The sequence below is a fragment of the Manis pentadactyla genome, chromosome 5 (genome assembly GCF_030020395.1).
Source record: "Manis pentadactyla isolate mManPen7 chromosome 5, mManPen7.hap1, whole genome shotgun sequence".
NCBI classification, from domain to species: Eukaryota; Metazoa; Chordata; class Mammalia; order Pholidota; family Manidae; genus Manis; species Manis pentadactyla.
The window spans coordinates 177,886,395-177,908,977 of record NC_080023.1 but is presented as its reverse complement, the minus strand read 5'-3'; the positions used below and the strand labels follow the sequence as shown (position 1 = coordinate 177,908,977).

At 54.4% G+C, this 22,583-nt stretch overlaps 1 protein-coding gene across 3 annotated transcripts in view; it reads left to right on the top strand.

The window, feature by feature from the left end:
- ZBTB46 (zinc finger and BTB domain containing 46) overlaps window positions 1–22,522 on the top strand; it is a 55,290-nt gene extending 32,768 nt beyond the window's left edge. For 2 of the 3 annotated variants that reach the window (XM_057503193.1, XM_036901652.2), the window contains 3 exons: window positions 74–355; window positions 17,266–17,441; window positions 19,184–22,522. In XM_057503193.1, coding sequence (XP_057359176.1) covers window positions 74–355; window positions 17,266–17,441; window positions 19,184–19,558 — 833 coding nt within the window. In that variant the 3' untranslated portion in view covers window positions 19,559–22,522. The remainder of the gene's footprint in view (window positions 1–73; window positions 356–17,265; window positions 17,442–19,183) is intronic. The other variant, XM_036901656.2, reaches the window with a different exon arrangement.
- Window positions 22,523–22,583: the final 61 nt, after the last annotated feature.

The following is a 22,583-nucleotide window of genomic DNA, read 5'->3' as shown; positions in this document are numbered from 1 at the left end:
CTCTTCTAAATTTGCCTGTTTCCCACCCGGAGAGCCTTGAAATGACTCGTGTGCTCTCTCTGTTCTCCCCCAGATGTGGACGTGACCGTCACCGAGGCCAGCAGCTCTGACAGCCGTGGGGAGAGGGCCGAGCTCTTCAGCCATGTGGACGAGGGCCTCCTGGGAGAAGCCAGCTGCCTGGGCCCACCCCTCACCCCTGAGAAGGAAGATGCTCTGCACCAGGCCACAGCGGTGGCCAGCCTGCGGGCGGCTCTCCTGAGTAAGAACAGCCTGCTGTCTCTGAAGGCCGACATGCTCGGGGACGACAGCCCCCTGCTCCTGGAATGCCTGCCCAGAGGCGCCCACTCCCTGTCCTGTAAGTGCGGTGCCTGCTGCTTCAGGTGCTTTCGCTCTGGTCATTCAAAGGGCAGCTGGCATCAGACCGTGCAGACACGGTGGGCGAGGGGTTACCCCACCTCGCTGATTCTGGCGGGATTGGCGGAGGGTGGTGGCTTCCCCAGGGCTGTGCTGGAGGCAGCGAGGCCGCCTGGCAGCCAGACGGGCCTCTTGTCCCACAGGGAGCCGTGTGCTGTGTTTCATTCTGAAGTCAAGGCATCTGGACCTGAAACATGGTCCCACCTAGATGCGCACAGCAGCCATGCTCAGGCCTGGAAGCAGGGCCTGTGAGTCTGGAAGGCAGGCCGGGCACTCAGGGGCCTTTGTCAGAAGGGACAGGCTTGGGCTCCCTCTGCTGGCCCTTGTCCCTGCCTTTGCGCCATGATTCGTTCTGCAGGGGGCATAGCCCTGTGTTGTTTCCACCAGCTAAGGCTGGTTACACAGGAATTTTTTAAAGGAGTTGGTGTTGTGTTTACCACTGAAGTATCTCCAGCTGAATTCCAGTTGCCTAGAAGCAAATGAAAGAGTAACCGAGAGGCGGCCCAAGGTCCAGCTGTGCTGCGGGGCTGCAGGCTCCCCTACCAGACAGCCGGGCACTTAGCTTTTACACCACGCCGCCTGTGCGTCCACAGGGTGCCAGCCCTGGGCAAGCTGCTCTCCCCACTCACGGTGCCCTGAGGCTCGGATCCCTGTACCCCTGGAGGGTCCAACCGCATCCCAGCTGTGCTGGGAGAAGCACTGTGTGCGGTGGGCGCCCGTGGTGGGTGTCCGAGGATGGGAGGACCCCACCTCTCTCCACAGGGAAGGGGGCACTGGAGCTCTGAGCAGAGGGGTGAGGGGTGCCCCTCCTGGGGGCCTTAGGGACCAAGCACATGGATGCCAGGGTCCTGAGCATGGCTGAGGAGCACAAACTCTTAGTCCTGCTTCATGCTGGGGATTTGCAAAGCGTATCTTTGTTTCAGTTTTCACTGTGATTCAAAAAACAGTACTTTTGCAACTTTGTTTTCATGACCACTAAGATAGCCTAAGATTGTGTGTCAGAATAGGGAAAGTCGCTTATGGATAATATAGACTATTAGTGGGAGGCCGTGTTTATGTTCTCTTCAAGAGCTGCTGCGGTGCCTGAGGCAGGCTGGGTGCCAGCTGGTGGGCCTCGCTGCGCAGTCTGACCCAGTCTGACCATCTCGGTGATGAGCCTGTTGACACTGGGCACCTTTAAAGACACGGTTAGGTGCTTGTTGCACATCTGAAAAATGGGGAACACGCTGTGTTGTGAATTTAAAACAAAGTAGCATCTGTGAAACAATGAACACACACCAAAGTGTGCTTGAGAAGTGCTCCTTTCAGCTCTTCCCCTTCCCAAATCAGAGACTGTCTCTGTCACCGGATGGTGGGGTGTGCACCAGCCCTGGGACAGCTAAAGGCTGTGGTCCCGGAGCGTTTGGGGTGCCTGGAGTCTGCGGCCAGGGGCCCACCAGCTGGGCATGTGGCTGGGGATCAATGGGATGGGCTGCGTGGATACTGTGGGAGGAGCGCCCAGGGTGCTGCTGAGAGTTGGCGGCGAGCTGTGGGGCTGGGGGGACCGTGTACCCTGCCAGGGCTGGACACGGTTCTGTCTCCGCGAGGCCCCTGATCGGTGTGTGAGCACCGGGGGTGGTCAGTCCCTCTGCGCTGTCCCAAACAGGCTGATGGCTGTTGTCCTCGAGATCTCTTTGTCGGCGCTTTCTGTGAGGTCCACGCGTCTGCAGCCTTTGTCCCCAGAGTGGGCTCGTCCAAGGGGCCCTTGGTGCATCTCTGGGGATTGTGCTGGGGAAAGGCCAGGGTCCGGCGAGCCCCAAACGCAGATGTTGCCATGTTCAGTGTGACTGTGGGCTCAGGGACTAGACTGCCTGGTGCAGGGGATGTGGGCCGCCCTGCCACAGATCCTCTGTCCCCGCTTGGCCCCTCCTTGCAGCAGGTCTCACAGAGTGTGGCTGGCAGACGGGGGGGCCCATGGGGTGGCATCTTCCCAGGCAGGTCTGCTCATCAGGTGTGTATCCCGTGCAGTGCAGATCGTGTGCCCTGTGTGCTTGAGGCTTGGCCTTTGCATTAGGGCCACAACACCCGTTCTCCTCGCCTGGGCAGGGTCCAGCAAGCTCGGAGGGAATGGGTTATTTTAAGATGTTATTTTTTGATATCCTGAGCAAAATCTGCCCATTTCTGGGCAGGATGAGGAATGGAAGTGTCCAGGAAAAACCTTTATTTCCAACTTCCTGCGCCAGCCCTCGTGGCAGCAGACCCTGGGTCTCTGTGGTGGAGCTTCTGCCCCGTGGCTGAGTTGAGTTTGGCAGCCTCTCCTGCTTTCGGGCTGTTTGTCACTGCAAGTGTCAGCCTAGGGGCTGGAGCGAGACCCAGGTGGGTCTCCACGCAGAGCACAATGGCGCCGCCTCCATGTGTTTCCGGCTGTGCCGGCACCATGGGAAGTGAGCGGCTGGGTCTTGGCCCCACGTCATCTGGCTGCAGCCTGCGTGCACCCCTGGGGGACCTAGATGCACATTGAAGAAAGAAGAAATGGCCTCAAACCAGGTGCCACTGAGACCCGGCAGGGGCCTTGCACCCTGCTTCCTGCTGCCATGGGACATCCCTGCTCCGTTCGGCCCAGGTGGGCTGAGGCTGCCACTTTTCCTCCAGGAGGTGGCCCTGGGAAGGAGGGGGCCAGGGCCCTGGTGTTGGGGGCCTCTTCCTGGTTCACTTTGGGGGCTGGGGCTGTTTTAGGGGTTTTGCTGTTTCCTGACTTGACCCTCAAGGCTTCTTGAGCTAGTCTAGTGACAAACTTTTTCTAGGACCAAGACCTTCATTACTGTGATTTGGGGTGCCCATCAGGTCCACACCCCAGCGGATGTGGATTGTAGTTGCAGAAACAGGGAAGTCGTGCTGTTTAAGGGCAGCGGCTTGGCTGAGTGGGGTGCATTGTGTGGGTCCCCAAGCCCTGTACCGGTTGCCTGATCTGTTCTGGGTCATGTAAACATGGCCTGGTTTTGTCAGTTCTGCAAAAGAAAGGGAGATGGTGGCAGATGCTTAAGAGAACCACTGAATATGCAGACAGTGCAGGTGAGCAGCCCGTGCTCACGGTCCTATCCAGGTGGGTCTGGGACCTAGGAAAACAGCTTCCATGTTTCCAGGGCCTGGTAGCAGGTGTTGTGGTTCGGTTCTGCAGGTGGTCCCGTTGCAGATCAGCTTCAGCTGATTTCTCCACAGGAGGGCTTTCTGTGTTCTTTGTTTTGGTTCAGGTAAAAGTGATTGTCTTATTTCATTACGTTTTCAGAAGTAGGCTCACATCTCACCCATTAATAGTCGTTGTTCACTGCATAGAAACCATGAAAAGCATAGATGGGGGCTTAAAACATGGCTGTTCCATGATTGTGGCTGTGGGTATGTGTCTGTCTGGGTGGGACCTTGGCACGTTGCTGCCTTCTTGGGTCGTGAAAGCGGCCCCGAGGACTCGGTAACCCCCAACACCACAGGGACGGACTGGAGATAAGCCAGGGCTGCGGGTGGAGGACGGGCGTCTGAGGCTGTGGCGTGTCCGAGTCCCCACCACCTGGACCCAGCAGCCCATACCTGCCTGTGTGGGGTGCTGGCCGACCGCGCTGTTTCCTAGAGGGCTGGGGATTCCTCCCGGCAGCAGCAGGGTGCCCCCCGTGGCTGGGAGAGTGGCCGAGTCCTGCCAGCTCTCAGGGCCAGGGAAGCTTGGAAGCCCCCTTCTCTAACCCTTTGCCCGCAGGCCGGCCCAGACGCATAGGGGCCACTTTGGAGTACTGCCTCTAGGATTTGTTTTGATTGTGTTTGAAGAATTATTTCCTTATGCTGTTTAAAGCTTGGATCAAGGGCCCTTTCTTGGCTCTGGAATGACTCTGGGGTTTAAACACGTGCTTGCCAAAGGGCATTGATGATGCACTTTTAGGTAAATGCCAGTTTGACCTTCCTTGAAGCTCCTTCAGACAGGCACTTCTCAAGGTCACAGGGGTCGTGTGCCCTGACTTCCTGTGCTGGGACCTTCCATGGTGATCATTCTGCCCCTGGGAGAGACCCTCCCAGACGGGTCACGCGCAGAGAGCCCTGGCACTGGGCCCCGGAGCAGCTGTGTGCCCACTCCCAGCGGGACCTAGGCTTCGCCCCGGGAAGACCGAGGAAGGCGCCCTGGGGCCACGCTCATTCAGGCGGTGAGACTCGTTTCCTGTGTTCCCAGGGCCTGGCACCAGCCCGTCACTCATGGGGGGACGCTGATAGCAGAGCAGAAGCCCCTCCCTCCAGCCCTCCACCTTCCACTCAGCCCGGGGTGCCTGCTCTGGTGAACCACCAGACCATCCCAAGGAGATGCTCACCTCCCCAGTGCAGGTAAGATGTAGGAGCCGCCGGCTCGGCCCCGCAGCTGTGCCAGGCACTCAACAGTGTGGGCCCACGTGGGCATGTGCCCTGAGCCTCATGCGGGCCTGGCACGGATCTGGTGTAGATCTGGTGTGGACCTGGCACAGGCTGGCATGGGCCCGGCACAGATCTGGTGTGGTCTGGCACGGATCTAGCGTAGATCTGGTGTGGGTCTGGCGTGGTCTGGTGTGGGCCTGGCATGATCTGGCACCGATGTGGTGTGGGACTGGAGTGTATCTGCGTGCTCGGGTGCGTGACCAGCTTCTGCGCTGGCAGCAGCTTCCTGGGCCCCTGCCCCATGTAGCCAAGTAGGGTACCTGTGCACCAAGTCACCACTGCTTCACGCTCCCAGCGACATGTTATATGAAATTAAATTGGTTTTCATATTTAAATTAAATCTTTCTCTGAGGAATTTTTCCCCTAATGTAAAGACATTCAGTCCATACAGCAAAACACAAATGCCTCAAGCTGAGAGGCGTGGGCTGGTTGTGAGCCGGTTTTGCTGGGCGTTTGCATGTTTATGATCTGGGACCTTGTGTTAGAAGGTCTGTGAGGTCTGTGTGTCTCCCTGAAGGAAAATGAATCTGTAAGAGGAGCCCAGCCGCATGTGCTGGATCTTGGAGTCAGCTAAGCACTGCTGCTGTGCGGTCCTTTCTGGCATGATGGTCTGGAGGCAGGGAGGTGTTCTCCTCGCATCGGAGCTTCCTCGGGTATCTGTTCATTGAGCACGACTGTACCTTCCTCTCCAGATGCACACGGGTTGTCCCTGTGCGGACAGGGCAGGGACCCCGCTGAGGAACGCGCCCTCTCTGACAGCCTTCTGGATTCTGGATCCTGCCGGCTGCAGCTTCTGTCTCTTGTAGGCGGATGCATGGAGAGGCTCGGGGACCCGGCCAAGTGGCGAGGCCTCTCCTCTGGGGATGGCTCCAGCTGGCACCTGGGCGGATTTCGGTGGAGCCGCTGGCCTGCCTAGGATGCTGGGGGCCCTATTACGCATGCCGTGTGGCCAGCGCTCCTCCTACAGGCCTGCGTGGGCTCACCCAGAGCTCCTTGGGCCCTGACACCTTTAGCCTAAAGTCAGCTAAGGAGCCACAAGGAAAATGCCCCATGGAAGCAGCACCTTGTCTGCCTGTGGCAGTTCCAAAGCCAGAGAGGAGTGTGTAGGCACCTTAGCACTGGGCACAGTCCGCATGGGCTGTCTGCTGTGGCGGGTCTGACATTCAGGTCCACGTGGCCATTGGGTGGTAACAAGGCCACGCCAGGATGGGCAGCTCAGGGAGGTGGAGCAGGCATCACTGTGGCCTTTAAAGCGGTCACTGCTCAGATCTCTGCTGCTGGCCTTTCAGGGCCCAGCTGGGAGCGGGTGTGGCAGGTGGCCTCCCAGCCTCCAGGCAATTCGGTCTGGATTCACTGGGATCCTGTGGGCTGGCCACCTTGTGAGTGCAAAGCAGGAGCGGAGATGCAGAAACATGCTGCTGCCCGTGGGGAGGGGACCAGATCGCTCTGACTCGGTTACCCCCTGGACAGACCCGAGGATGGAGCCCCACCGCCTGGCGTGCACGTGGCACAGCATGTCCCTCCGGGCGCGAAGCAGGCGGCCCTTGACAGGGAGCTGTCAGATCTGTGCCTCACCCTCGCTTTCCTGCGCCCGCCTTTGCTGGGCATGCTGGGCCCCATGGCGCTAACTTGCTCAAGCTGTGTATGTGGCGGGCTCGGGAAGGACGCCGTGGCCTGCCTGGGCTCTGGAGCAGCCAGCATCCTTCAGGGGGGCTGGGCAAGTTTCTGGGAGAGGCGCTTCCCCAGGAACTGATGGGCACCTGCGCCCGTGCCAGGTCCGCCCCACCCGGGCCGTGGCTGGGGCTGGGGCGTGGTCCGTGTGCCGTCCCACTGCTGTGGCCCTTGCCATCTTAAACGAGCTCTCAGGACAGGAAGCTGACCTTCCAGAGGCCCAGTGACCCCATTCTGGTGGAGCCTCCACAGGGCCTGCTCTACTGGGTTGGTGGCCTGTGGCTCTGTTGGAAGTCTGTTTGCGTTTAAATGTCATCTCTTGACATCTCCTTCCCTTTTCTTTTTTGCTGGGCTTGGTGGGATCTTTGCTCTGTGCGGTCTTGATTTTGTGTGGAAACATGGGTGCACCGCGGTGGAAGGAGCCTGTGCAGCTCCCAGCCTTGGGGCTGTTTGGCGTGTAGGCCCTGGGCCGACCAGGTAGGAGGTGGAGGCCCTGGGTGGCTTCCCTTTTATTTGCTTGCCTGGGGGACTTTCTCCCAGGGTGGGGGGAGTGTGCCCCCAGGGATCCTGAGCTGCAGGCAGTCTCTCTGCACTAACCTGCTGAACTTACAATTTTCAGACAAGTTCCATGTACCTAAAAGAAATTGATAGGTTCCTGGTAGTTGGTAAAGGCGATAGGGATGCAGGGAACGTTTTTAGGATAGATAGCCTCCTGATTTTGTTTTTATATTTAACACTATTTCCCTTAAGTATAGGCATCCAGTGTACAGGATTCTCAGCAATTTCATATAGACACTCCATTTCTTTTTTTTTTATTTCTCATTGAAATATTGTGGCTAAGGGATTGGCCAACTTTTAAAGAGTTTTTAAGAAGTTCACCATTTTGCAACATTAATCTTTCTTAAACATGGAGACATTCCATAATAAAAGGTTGGTTTTTATTTAGGTCTGTTTTCTGCGACAAAACCTGCTCCATGTCCACATTCATTTTGGGTTTCTCTGCACATTTACCTTTTTCACAAAGTGTTGAGTGGGTGGCCTCACAAACCTGGGTATCAGTCACACACAGTGGGAGTGTGTGTGCAGCGTGCATGTGTGTGTGTGCAAAACCAGGAGTTCTACTCGCTGAGGGATAGTAATTTCCTAATTTAGACTGTATTTGAAATAAGTGATCCGGTCTTGATCATGCCAGTTTGGCAGCTGTACATAGCTCAGGGTCCGAGGGAAAGGCATTAGTTTATTTTAAAGAAAACGTTTTGAAGAACACTTTTTGCAGTGTAGCACAGAGAAGGCACATAGTGGATCTGTGGCATCTTGCTGCACTGATGGACAGTGACTGCATTGGGGAATGGGTGGGGACTTGATAATACAGGTAAATGTAGTAACCACATTGTTTTTTCATGTGAAACCTTCATAAGAATGTATATCAATAATACCTTAATAAAAAATTTTTTAAAAAAAGAAGAAGAACACTTTTTGACCACTTTCAACCATAACCAGCTTGTACTGGTCTAACCCACCAGGCAAAAAATATTTGAAAAGCTGGCAAAGAAGAAAACACCACCATGCATGTGCACACACATGCATATCCTGGGAGCAACCTGCGTGGTCGGGCTTGAGAGGAGGGAGGGGCTGTCCAGTCCCCGGGGCTGCTCTCTCGCTTCCCAACATTGGAGCAGGACACAAGCTGAGCAGAGAACAGCAGTGCTTTGCGCCTCAGTCAAGGAGGTTGTCTTTACGGTCAACCAGGTCAGTGGGACCTGGCAGGCAAACCCCAAAAAGCAGGAAGCCATAGGGAAGGAGCCCCCAAACCTGCTTGCAAGCCCCCTGAACTTCCAAGTCACACACAGGGCAACATGCTAGAATCCCAGCTGAGCAGCCCTGTTCTGCAGGAGTTGGCACTGGGGCCCAGCTGGGGGCTTGAGCCCAGCTTGCAGGCCCAGGGAGACACCTGGGCTTCTCGCTGAGACCCTGCCGGGATCACACCTTAATGTAAGAGTCCTTCCCTGGGTGGAGGTGACCCTCCTGAATTTGTCCACATGACACAAACAACAGCGATGCAAACAAACCCAAACAGGCCTTAGAAAGATTGACAGTCTGTGGCGTGCGCCTCGCTGTCATTCATAGCATCTGACAGAAATTATGGTCACACCAAGTAACAGAACCAAATGGCTGGATCCCATCAGGAAAAGCAACCGGTGCAGCACTTGCCAGATAAAGACTCAGGACACCCATCATCATCCAAGGACATGGTGGGAAAATGGATTAAAACAGAGAATCTCAGGAGAATCAGAAGCTATGAAAAGACTCAAGTGAACGTTCTAGAAATGAAAATGTAATATCTGGAATTAAGAATGCGTTAGATTTATTTTTTGTATCATTAATGTACAATTACATGAGCAACATTATGATTACTAGACTCCTCCCATTATCAAGTCCCCCCCACATACCCCATTACAGTCACTTTCCATCAGTGTAGTAAGATGTTATAGAGTCATTACTTGTCTTCTCTGTATATACTGCCTTCCCCATGCCCCCCCCCTACATTATACATGCTAATCGTAATGCCCCCTTTTCCCCCTTATCCCTCCCTTCCCACCCACCCTCCCCAGTCCCTTTCCCTTGGGTAACTGTTAGTCCATTCTTGGGTTCTGTGAATCTGCTGCTGTTTTGTTCCTTCAGTTTTTGCTTTGTTCTTATACTCCACAGATGAGTGAAATCATTTGGTACTTGTCTTTCTCCACCTGACTTATTTCACTGAGCATAATATCCTCTAGCTCCATCCATGTTGTTGCAAATGGTAGGATTTGTTTTCTTCTTATGGCTGAATAATATTCCATTGTGTATATGTACCACATCTTCTTTATCCATTCATCTACTGATGGACACTTAGGTTGCTTCCATTTCTTGGCTATTGTAAATAGTGCTGCGATAAACATAGGGGTGCATATGTCTTTTTCAAACTGGGCTCCTGCATTCTTAGGGTAAATTCCTAGGAGTGGAATTCCCGGGTCAAATGGTATTTCTATTTTGAGCTTTTTGAGGAACCTCCATACTGCTTTCCACAATGGTTGAACTATTTTACATTCCCACCAGCAGTGTAGGAGGGTTCCCCTTTCTCCACAACCTCGCCAACATTTGTTGTTGTTTGTCTTTTGGATGTTGGCCATCCTAACTGGTGTGAGATGATATCTCATTGTGGTTTTAATTTGCATTTCTCTGATGATTAGGGATGTGGAGCATCTTTTCATGTGCCTGTTGGCCATCTGAATTTCTTCTTTGGAGAAGTGTCTGTTCAGCTCCTCTGCCCATTTTTTAATTGGCTTATTTGCTTTTTGTTTGTTGAGGTGTGAGAGCTCTTTATATAAATTGGATGTCAACCCCTTATCGAGTATATCATTTATGAATATATTCTCCCATACTGTAGGATGTCTTCTTGTTCTATTGATGGTGTCCTTTGCTGTACAGAAGCTTTTCAGCTTGATATAGTCCCACATGTTCATTTTTGCTTTTGTTTCCCTTGCCTGGGGAGATATGTTCATGAAGAAGTCACTCATGTTTATGTCCAAGAGATTTTTGCCTATGTTTTTTTCTAAGAGTTTTATGGTTTCATGACTTACATTCAGGTCTTTGATCCATTTCGAATTTACTTTTGTGTATGGGGTTAGACAGTGATCCAGTTTCATTCTCTTACATGTAGCTGTCCAGTTTTGCCAACACCAGCTGTTGAAGAGGCTGTCATTTTCCCATTGTATGTCCACGGCTCCTTTATCGTATATTAATTGACCATATATGTTTGGGTTAATGTCTGGACTCTCTATTCTGTTCCACTGGTCTGTGGCTCTGTTCTTGTGCCAGTACCAAATTGTCTTGATTACTGTGGCTTTGTAGTAGAGCTTGAAGTTGGGGAGTGAGATCCCCCCACTTTATTCTTCCTCCTCAGGATTAAGGATGCATTAGATTGTTTAAAGCAGTCTGGAAATAACATGAGAGCGGGTTAGTGGAAGGGAAGGCAAAGCAAGGGAACTGTCCATGTCGAAGCTCAGAGGGAAGGAGAAGGATCGGCGTAGAGCAGGCACACGTGGAGCATGGAAGCATCTGTGTATGTGCAATGGGGGCCCCAGAAGGGCACAGGCAGAATCCAAAGGGACGATAGTTGAGCGTTTTCCAGAACTGAAGAAAGACATCCATCCACTGATTTGAGAAGCTCAGTGAGCCCCACACAGAGTGAAACCCAAAATAAACAGCAGCAAACACGTCGGGGCACATTGTAGTCAAAATGTTGAAAACTGAAGACAAGAAAAATCTTAAAACCTACCAGAGAGAAAAGAAAAAAGACACTTTCAGAGAGACGAGGCTGAGCCTCACTTTTCAGCAGAAACCACCACAGGCAGTCGTCCTCGAAGTGCTGACTCAGAATTCTATACCCAGCAGAGGTATTCCTCACAGATCAAGGCCGTATGGGGACATGACCATACAAACAAAACAATTCATTTCCAGCAGACAGGAAGAACTGGAACCCAGCCCTCAGGCTGAAGAAAAAATACCCCCGGGGGAGGCCAGTGGGAGGAAGGGGTAATGAGAACAAACCTTGGCCGTGTAAAGCATTTGCAGCTTCTCATGGGGTTTTTATCAGAAGTGGGGGTGTCATGTGGCACAGCAGAAAGCACAGGAGGGGACAGGCGAGGTTTGTGGCCTTGCATTCTTTGTGGTCACATGAATGGTAACAAAAATAGTAAAGTACAGCTCAGAGGCTTATGGAGAGAAAAAATGGAATGATACTGGACTAATCTGAAAGAAAGCAGGCAAAGAGGGTAAAGAAACAAAAAACAAAGGACAGATAGGAGACAGTGGGATGCTGCATCCGTAATCCCGTTATTGCCAACAGACAAGACACTCCTGTAAAAAGAACCCTTTTTTTTTTCTTTGTAGATGACGTACTTTATAGACAAGAACATAAAGATAAATAAAATAAACCAAGAAAACACTTACCCAAAGGCACTGATATTAACACCAAAGCTTTAAGAAGTATTATTCAGGAGGGTCGTCACATAAAGGTAAGATCAGTTTGGTAGGAAATAGAACAATCCTACCTGTGTGTGCTCCATTCTAGAACACAGGCAGTAAAAGTGGAGAGGGGACAAGCTCACAAGCAGTCAGGGATTTTCAACGCATTTTCTCACTAACCGATAGAGCTGCAGACTATCTATGTGGATAGAGAAGATTTAGACGGTTTTTAAGCTCATTTAACCTTGAATTCCTGGAGTAAGCCCATCTACTTCTTTTTCCGTATAGTGGGATTCAGTTTGCTGTTTGTTCACGAGTTTCAGATCTGCGTTGACAGGTATTGACTTGTAATAACAATTAACCAATTTGAAATTTACACCAAACAAATGCAGAATATTCCAAACTCACATGAGACATTTATGTGTTTGTACAAAATAGACCAGATCAAGCTACGACTTAGGTCTCAACAAACACCAAAGACCTGAAATCACAGTGTGTTCTCTGACCTTAGTGAAATTAAATTAAAACCAATGACAGGAAGATACTAGAATATCCTCCAAAACTTTGGAAATAAAGTAGCACACTTAAGTAATCCAGGAGTGAAAGAATAAATCACAATGGAAATTACAAAATATTTTCACCTGAGTGACAATGAAAACACAACCCATCAAAACTTCCAGGACACATGGACAGCTGAGTTCAAGGAGCACTCACCACGAAAGAAGGAAGGCTTTGATTTGGGGTGAAGAAGTGAGAAAAACAACAAAGCAAACCCAAGAAAGTAGGAGTGGAGTAAAGAGCAGACAGAGGTCAATGAAATGGGCATAAAAACAGAGGAAAGAGCTGTCAACAGAAGAGGCATTACTAATGGTGTTGAAATAAGAGAATATCGTGAACAACTTTATGCCATACATTGGACAAAGTTGGAGGTAATGGGCAAATTCCTTGAAAAACATAATAAATGAACACCGAAGCCTAACGGAGGCCTGGCACATCACATGGGGATGCCCCGGACTCAGCCAGAGGAGAACGTGGGCAAGAGCCTAGACTGTGTGCCTCGGGACAGAACGGGTGATACAGCACAAGCAGGCTTAGGACGGGCTGGTCTGAACAGCTTAAGTGGCTCCGAGGCACAGGTGTCCCTCATCGTCTGGGCCTGGGATGGTCAGATCGGCTGAACAGGGACCAGCGGGTGGGCATGGGCTCCCCATCTGGAAGGCAGGGTTCCAGGCAGGCCATTTATTGTCTCTTGGAAGTGGCCCACCCTGGGAGACCTCCCGCAGCGGGTCTCAGTATAGGAATATCCAGCACAGAAGGCACATAAATCCTGGCCAAGGAGGTCTGGGAGCAGGTGGAAGGCCAACAGCAACAGGCGTCAAGACCCAAAAGGCAGGGCTGTCTGACAGTGGGCTGAGGTCAGTCTGGCACAGGCTGCGATGTGTGGGACCTCCTGGGTGGGTGGAGCCACCGTGCAGCTCAGTGGGAGGTGGTCTTTTCCATGTGTGGTTCTGAGTGAATTGGATGTCAGCATGGAGGAAGAATGTTAATCTCAACTCCTACCTTCCACCAAGCACACAGCTTAATTTGGGATGGCTCATGAACCTACGTATAAAAGGAAAAAGCTTTCTAGAAGGCCTAGGAGAGGAGTTAACAACCATGGTGGTGGACAAAAGTTTCTTAAATGGCTCATAAAAAGCTAACAATGCAAGTCTGATAAAATGGACTTTATTCAAATTAATTTCTTTACTAAAAGACACCATCAAGACAACAAAAGGTGCGGTCACAGACTAGAGAAAATGTTTGCAATAAATCTCTCTTACAAAGGACTCAAATTCAGAATACCTAAAACTGAAAGAATCAAAGGCAAAGGCAGCTAGTACAAATTAGAAGACTTGAACAAGCACTTCACAGAAGGGGGTGTCCAAGCAGCCACCGAGCTGCCATTAGCCGTTGTGAAATGCATGTTAAAGTCACACTGCAGCCCCTCTGTGCTCCCACCAGTGACCAGAGTGGGAGGGCTGACCGGCCGGGAAGGCACGGAACAGCTGGGACTAGCTCACACGTGGCCAGTGGGAACACACGCTAGGGCAGCTGCCTACAGAAATGGAGCTCACAAACGCCCTGTGGCCCAGACATTCCTCTCTTGTGTATGTCCACCTGGTCTGAGCACTGTCTGGGCAGCAGTGTCTACGGGGTCCAGTGCGGGTCAGCCATAGGCTGGGGGTGCAGTCGGACGGCCGTACGGTGGAATCCAAAAACAAACTGCAGCTCCAGGCAGCGATGTGGTGACTCGCAGACCAGCGATCCCACGTGTACAAAGTCGTAGAACAGACGTCCGGTGCTGGAGGGCAGGCGGTCACCGCCTTCAGGGGCCTTGAGCGGCAGGGGCTGCACACTTCCTTGTATGTAGGTGGTAGTTATGTGGGCGGGCACGGAGGTGAAAGTTCACTGATCTTACACTTCAGGGACGTGCATTTCTTGTAAGATTAAAAACCTTTTGAAAATAATTTGGACACATCGTAACTTCACTGTGTTCTGACACAAAATAAGCGACAGCATAAGACACGTGTCAATGAAAAGACAAGGTATGGTTTGCATTCGGATCCATTTCTGGAAGGCACTTGAAGTGCAGTCTTTTGGAAATTATGATCAAAGGAAGAATAAAAATCCAGGATGGGTCTTACGCAATGCAAGTCTTGCTGCCCTTCTTGAGAAAGATGCCCTCTCTCTGCCAGCCGCCTGCCAGCCCTGCCAGCTTCCCTGGTGGTTTCTCGGTGTCTCCGATGGTCTGGAGGCAGCCTGAGCTTTCACTCATATCACTCGTACAGTGGATCCTTATACTGCCCGATTCTCCTGCAGCGCTGCGGAGGGTCGAGGCCAGGTGGCTGTGGCCCTGAGACCTGCACGTGGCTGGGCAGGGTGCTGCTGGGGAGGCCACCTGGCTGAGCAGTGTTCTTGTCCATTATTTCTGCAACCTGTAGCTAGGTGCTACTGAGCGTCATAGGTTAGAGAACCTGGAGCCGGCTTCCCGACCGTTGCGTCCAGGCGAAAGGGTTTAGGACAGGTCAGCAGAGAACATCTGGTGGGATTTAATGATGCCTGTGCTTTTTCATTTATTTCATTGCTCCTTCACTATGTGGATTTTTAAGTCTTCAGAGTTTATGAGAATGAAATTGATATTGAAAGTTTTCTTGACTGTAAGTCACCTGCGGTGGAGGGCTTAGGTTCTTTCCCATACGAAGTTATTTTAATCATAATGGCCAATGAAAATCGCCTTCGGTAATCACAATGCTGTTGGTTGAACATACTGGGTGAATAGTACTCCCCACCCGTGGTCCATGTCCCAATCCCTGGAACCTGTGGATGTGGCCCTATTTGGAAAAAAGGTCTTTGCAGATATAACAAAATGAAGGCTCTCAAGATGATCTCATCTTGGAATATCCAAGTTGGCCCTAAGTCCAGTGACAGGTGTCCATATAAGAGACAGAAGAGAAGACACAGACAGGGGAAGAGCCGCATGAAGACGGAGGCAGAGACAGCCCGACGGCCACACGCCCGGAAGGCCTGGGGTCCCCAGGGGTGGGAAGGGGCAGGAAGGAGCCTGTGGAGGGAGTGTAGCCCTGGGACACCTCGACTTCGGACTTCCAGCCTCCGGGCCTGTGAGGGTAGATTTCTCTTGGCTGTGCTGCCCAGTTTGTGGGAACGTGTTAGGGCAGCGGCAGGACACGATTAACAGAACACCAAAATGTGTCACTCCAGGTGACTTCAGAAAGTGCATGTGAAGTGGGCCGTCTGCAGCATGCAGCACACGGGCTCTGGGCTGGAGCGTGAGCCCGGGTAGGTGGGTGGGTCCCTGACAACCAAACTCGGGCCCCTGCGTCCTGACTTGTTTTCCCAGGAGATACACACAGTTCTGCACAGAGATGAGTATTTTTTTTAAACATGTAGGACTGAATTGTTAAATACAGAAGCCTAGAATATATAATTCAAAATTTTAATTTTCATGTTTATAGAAGCAAAACAGAAACCATGAATAAATACATTCCCAAGGAAGTTGTTTTAAACGAAGCAACCTCAGAGTTGGTTTCCTGGCTCCTTTTCATCTCGGCGTGGCGGTGCGCATGCCCTCTGTTGGTGTCATGGAAGGCAGGGGCCACCAGGCGACCTTGTTGCCTGACTGAGCAGCTGGTTGGACGGCCTGAGGGTCAAAGGAGGGGGAGCATCAGGTCTGGTGCAATGGACACGGCTGGAGGTGCCTGGACCCTGTCTCCTACCTTCCTCCCCAGGCTGCGCCCCAGTTCCTTAATGCATGCTAAAAGCCCCTTAATGTAAGAGAATGCTTTACCTTCTAGGACAGGACGCAGACCTCTGGGAGGGACATGGGGAAGCTATTCTCAGGCTTGGTGGGGACGTGGAATCCTTTTCTAAGAACAGAAACAGAGGTGGGCACCGAGCGGCCGGGCTGCGGCGGCCAAGTGCACGCCGCTCTTGGGGCCACGACGGCCTCACCCTGTTCTGCCCTGAGGGCAGACCCGGGTCTACCTGGGGGTGTGTCCCGGGGTGGCCTGACTCTCTGTGAGGCATTGGGCAATCCCAGAGGAAAGAGCTGTCAGGCATGCGAGCGTGCAAAATGTCACTGGGAACCAAAGAAATCTGCTAGGTCACTGGACGCCCTTCAAGGCTTCTTGAGAGAAAGGGAACAGCTTGTTGAAGGAGCGACGGGAGATGCTCTGCTGGGAGTTTTCCCGGCTTTACCCTGCTGTGCTTCAGGAGAGGATGCGGGCCGAGGACCAGCTCCGCCCTCGCACCCAGGACCTGCTGAGTCCCAGGCCTGGTGTGCCCGCCATCACCGCTCTGCATCATCCGGCTGATGCCATTTCCACAGCGACATGCCCATGGCTGGAGTCTGAGAGTCAGGGTAGAGTTGGGGGCCCCCAGGGCATGATCCATGGTGATGGTGGTGAGGGGTCCCTGCTTCTGTGTGATGTTTGGGGTGGCCCAGGTTGGGGGACAGAGCTCGGTGGGTTGCTGTGGTCATTCTTCAAGGCAGTGGACTGGTTTCCCCCATGGAGAAGGGCCCAGGCTCCAGGTCCCTTAGTGCCTGGCGTCCCCCTGCTCTCCTGGGCCATGGGACTTTGTGGCATTTATCTGCCTGCCTCTCAGTGGTTGGGACCCTGGCTGCATCCTGGTGCAGAATGTGGCTCCACCCTGAGGTTGAGCTGGCCCTGGGCTGATGCCTTGGGGGCCCATGTGTTGCTTCTTAAAATGTGGAGGAGGATAGGGTGGACAACCCCACCCAAGGCAGAGGCTGCTCACCACTCTGTGCATCGTTGGGGCCGAGCTGGCCTCTCACTCAGCCGGGCCCACCAGCCTTCAGCTGAGAGCAGCCGCTTTCCACTGGGCATCCAGAACACGAAGCCCCTGGCCTGCAGGTGTTCAGACAGGCCCCTGTCAGCCCGGGGCCAGGAGTGTGGTGGGGCACTCACAGCCCCTTCTGGCCTGGCTATTTTGCTTTTCTGTCACGACTCTGTATGTGCACATCACTGGGAAGTGGCGCCTCTGGTGCTGGGCCAGGCCCCTGCAGCAGCCCAGGTCCCGTGGCTCATGGACCCCACGGCTTGACCCCCACAGCTCGTGGACCCCATGGCTCAGCCCCATGACTCATGGCCCCACAGCCCGCAGAGGGCAGCCTGCTCAGGGGGCTGTGCCCCGGGGGAGCGTGCTCACTCGCTCCCCGCTGTCTTTCAGTGAACGAGTTCACGGTGATCCGGAAGAAGTTCAGGTGCCCGTACTGCAGCTTCTCGGCCATGCACCAGTGCATCCTGAAGCGCCACATGCGCTCCCACACCGGCGAGCGGCCCTACCCCTGTGAGATCTGTGGGAAGAAGTTCACACGGCGTGAGCACATGAAGCGGCATACACTGGTGAGCGCGGGGCCGGCAGGCGTGGGGTCCGCTCTGCTGGTGCTGGGGGGATGGAGCAAGCAGCCGCACGTCCCTCCTGACACCACCCCCCCAACTGACCATGCAGGAGGCAGGTAGCCACAGAGCCGGGGCCCAGCCTCGGAGTTCCCTTTGGGGTCCCCTCTGGGACACCGTGTACTCCAGCCTGGCTTCAGCAAGTGCTTCCAACCCTGCCTGGACCCCCAGCCTCGGCCACCCTGGTGCCACCACAAGGTCACTTCCTGTGGCCCCCACCCTCCTTCCCCCGTGACCATGGGACCTGCTCCCTTGGCCTGTGGGAAGTGTCTGTCACCTGTCTCTCAGCTCCAATGCTCAGGGAACAGGTGGCCAGAAATGATAGGAAGGTCATCTTGAAGCAGGGCCGTGGGGGCCCTTGGGTAGGTGGGATAAGCCGGGGAGGCAGGGGTCGAGGGGTCAGGGGGTCGGACCACCAGGCTGCTCGCAATGTCAGAGGCCCTGCTGATGTGCTCATGGTGGGGTGTGGCTCCTGGGGCCCGCTTGGGGTGGCAGCTGTTGGAGCTCCTGGTGGTCTCGGGTTGTGTCCATGGGGTAGGGAGAGCGCTGGGGCTGGGTCGTGAGCCTGGCAGTTGCAGTGGCGATGGGAATTGTCCAGGGAGTCCACAGGCTCGGCCAGCCCCCTGCCGCCCGCTGACCGGCTGGGTCAGGAGCCGGCCCTCCAGGAGGTGTGGGAGGGCAAGGCTGGCTGGGTCACAGCCATGAGCGTGGCCCCGACATGCTGTGGCATGAGGGTGGTGGTCTGGGGAGATCCTCAGGCCTGGCCCCTGACAGGGTGAGCCAGGTGAGCGAGTGTGGTCTTCGCTGCGTGTGTCTGCCCACCAGCCAGCAGAACCCACTGCCCAGGGCCTCCGTCCACACTCAGGGGGACTCCAGGGTACTTCAGGGCCCCACCAGATGTGACCCTTGTGGGGCCTTCCAGCTGGCCTTCTCTGTCGGCCCCTGGGCAGGTTGCCTGCCCTTCCAGCGGACTGACCGGTTCCCTCCTGAAGCCCTCCGGGCACAGGTGTCCTCAGGGTCCCCTGGGCAGTGTCCCTCTCAGTCAGGTCAGAAAGCCAGAGGTGGTCCCGGCCTGCGGGTGTCCTGCAGCAGATGTGGGCCCTGGCCTTCCCACTGCCCTTTGCATCCCCCGAGAACGTCAAGGAGGAAATACAGCTGGGGATCCCGAGAGGGCAGGAGTGGGCTGACCAGTAAGCCATGGAGGCTGATTTCACCAGATGACTTCCAAAAAGTGAGAGGGAAGCCCACATCCGTGCCCACCTCATTCCCATTTCACAGAGGGCCCCGCTTAGCGCCGGGGCATGGCCACAGCACAGGCTGGGCTTCTGCATCTTTCCTTTACTGCCATGTTGCTGTTTCAGTGGCCTGTTGCCCAGGGTGGGCAGGATTTTCATCCTGGATGGGCTTCCGGGGGAGCACAAAGCCCTGAAGACTCCCTGACACCGGTGAGGGCTGGCCGTTTCCCGAGGAGGGGATCTGCTCCTTCCCCTTTAGCGCCCCCGGGTGCCTGACCCGGGCAGGCAGCTTCAGGGGCAGGTGCTTGGTGACTGCCCATCGGGCACTAGGGTGTGAGCTGGCTCATGGTCCAGTGTTTGGACACCCCTCAAGGCCCGGTGGGCTGTGCCACCCTCCGCCCAGAGTGGCCTCGACCCTCAGGGCCTCTCAGCTCACTGACCGCCATCCCGCAGGTGCACAGCAAGGATAAGAAATACGTGTGCAAGTTGTGCAGCCGCGTGTTCGTGTCAGCCGCCAGCGTGGGCATCAAGCATGGCTCTCGGCGCCACGGCGTGTGTGCCGACTGCACGGGCCGTGGTGTGCCTGGCTCCCTGGACCACGGTGGCGCCGAGGGCTCCCCTGAGCCATTTGCCGGTGACGGGCCCTACCTGGAGGATCCCGACGACCCGCGCGGGGAGGGCGAGGAGTTGCTGGGCGAAGACGAGGACGACGTGGGCCTGGCCCACGAGGACACCATGCTTGGGGAAGACAAGGACGATGAGGACTCGCCTCCTGGTTCCCGCAGTCCCTCAGGTGTGCCCGACAAGGACTTCGCCTGGATCTCCTAGGCCCCCGGCTGGGGGCTGGGGTGGTGGCAGTGCCGCCCCCTGTACCTGTGTGTGCGTCCTTAGGGGTCTTCATTCACTGGGGGCGGAGCCACGCTGACCCGTTGCAGGCCCTCCTCTGGGTAACCCCTTTGTTCTGCTCTCGTCGCCCAGACACACACAGAGAAGCTGGCCCTGTGGGCTCAAGCAGGTGCAACCCTGGCAGGCAGGGTGCTCTGGGACCGATCACAAAGTTGGAGGGGCAGGGTGGGTTTGAGCGAAGTGAGAGTTCATATTCCCACCCATCTGAGGAGACAGAGCCCCCCAAAGGTGTGTGTGGGCTGGGCATCAAGTGCCCATGTGGCCCATCTGGCCTCGGGACCCGTGGTAGCTCAGTGGCCAGGTCAGGTCAGCACTGGTTGGAGTCACGAGAGAGGTCCCTGATGTCACAGGTCCGGGAGATGTAGGAGGGCTTGGGAGCACCGGAGGCCTTTCTAGTGCCCAGTCCCCCTGCCCCTCCCAGCAGTCCGGTCACCACCTGTGGCCACGGCCGTGGCAGCCTTCACCCCACTGGCTCCACTGCTGTCCGGCGGCCTGCAGAATCCAGGTCCAGTGTACAGAAAGCCCCGCAGCCCTCCTGCCTCTGGGCTTTGGTGCTTAACACAAAACAGCTGCGCAAGTCCTACTGGGGCCGAGGGCTCCCAGGTGCTATCTTCCTGCAGAGGCAGCAGGTGGGACCGGCATGCTGTGCTTGACCCCGCAGGGCTCCCTGCCCCCATCTCAGCCCACTTGGGGTCCCCTTGGGGGGGCTCTGCTCTTTGTGCACTTCTCCAGAGAGCCTGGGCCGCTATTCCCTGGCCCTGCCTCCTGCCGCTCCCAGGCCATCCCTGCTGACCCTCTGGGCGCTTCCTTCGTTGCTGCTAACGCTGGAGGCGGTGTCTCGTGCTGCTCGGCCCCCGCCCCCCACCCCCACCCCAGTGTGGGACCAGGTAGTGGCCTAAGGGTCCGAGACACAGGGAGGCAGTGTCACAGTTACTCTGCTCGGCATTATTTCTCTCTCTTCCTTTGGCTTCCTGGCAGGTCCTCTTGTCTTTTTAAAGAGCTCACAACCTATTCTTTTTTCTGAGTGGAAAGCAAAGGCCTCGCTGTGTTGTGGACCCCCTGGGCTGCAGGACAGACCCTGTCCATCTGTCGGCATCCCTGTCACGGCTGTTTCTGACCCTCTCTGTGTTGGAGACACCATTCTATTTTCTGCTTCCACAGGCTGTAAGCCAAATGGCTTTTACCAAGTTTTTATCATGTCAAATCTAACCTTCCTGTAAAAACAGGAAGTCCCATGAGACCCTACGTTAGGCCCACGGTGCCGCTGCAGGGGTGGGCCCAGGCTGGCCCGTGAGGGTGTGTGGGGCACGGTGCTGTCTTTGCTGTGCAGCCGCATCCACAGTCGCGGCTGCTGTCCTTGCTCTTAATGCCAGACGCCCCTGATGTCAGTGGAGCTGTCAGCTGGCTGCCTGCACTCACGCCCTCAGCGGGGACCCCAAACTCAGTGCTGACATCCTTGAGGGAAAGGCCAGGACAGTCCGCCCACTCTTCCTGCTGCTGGGCGAGGCCAGTGGGGGGCCTGGGTGGGCTTCCTCCCCTGCCTTTCACCTGTACTGGCCCTGGGCTGGGGCTCCCACAACTGTGTGCCTCCCCCTCCTTCTGACCCTTCTCTGAACAGGCCACTTATAGATGCATTTGGAAACTGGACCTTTGCCGACAGTGCTTCCGGGTCTCGTCCCCCCTCCCACGGCCGCCTCTGCCCCCACTCGCAGGAAGGACGTCTTGCTCTTTCTGACCTGCTTGCTCCCTGCTCCGGACCACCCTTGCTGACCTTTTTGGGGGTTTGATCGGTGCCACAGGGGCACTTTTTTCCTCCAAACTGATACTCTACTGGAAAACCAAGGGGCCCCTTCTGCCCACTGAGTCCCCCAAGGTCTGCTGCGTGGCAGGGTTGCTCTTCTGGTGCATTTGGCTAGTGGAGTTACATGTCAGAGATGGCGATGAACACGCCACCTCGGGAGGCCTGGAGGGAAGAGACGGTAATGGAAGTTTTTTTTATGTGACTGTTTTTTTTTTTATTCAATGTTTAAACTAATAAATATTTTTTTATGAAGAGGAAAAAACGTGTAGATTACATTTCCCATTTTGTACTTTTTCATTTGTCTGTGCATATTTTGGTGTTTGCAACACCAAAGTGGAAAATGACAGTCCACAGGGTGGTGAGTTCTGCGTGGGGGCGGCGGGTGGGGAGACCATGATTTTTCTATCAAGCTCTGGATCCTGACCAGGTTGTATATTTGGACTCTGGGTTTTGGGAAACAGTCACAACACTGCCAGGACTCAATAGGGACCTCGACTCAAAGGACACGCTGCTTCCAACTTTGCACATCTTCCTTCTTAAAAAAAAACAAACTGAGAAATGCAAAAACTGGAACTTTTTGCATTATGAAAGATAATCTTATTTTCGCTCATTCTGTGACATGTACAACTCTTAAGAAAGCCATACTTAATGGTTTTGTGTTTAGATCCTATATTGTGTTTAGTATGTGGCCCTTTCAGAACTACCTGTAGTGAGGGGTGCTGTGTGTGCTTTTCTTAAATATTTATTTTTTCAACATGCTTTCAACCTGTCAACAAAAAGAGCAACCAAACAAGGGCAGTGTTTAAGATTGTTGATTTTTTTCTGGGGATGATCTATATTACACCGACTTTATATTAATTATCATAAACCTGTGTTTGTACTGGAGATGTGGTTGATATTGGGGGGTCTTCAGTGGTTGGTCGGTGGGGAATCCGGCTCCATCCCCGCAGCCACGGGACAGGGGTATGGCACCTTCCTCCAGCGGTCCTGCCTTGTCTGCCTGTGGGTTTCTTTTCTGTGGTGGGATTAGCTTAGACATTCTTGCAAAGCTATCAGTGTCAATAAATTGGGAAATTGCTGCTCCAGCAGATGCCTCTTGCGTGTGTTTCAGCGCCCCCTCCTCAGGCCTGGCCGGTGGAGCGGCCG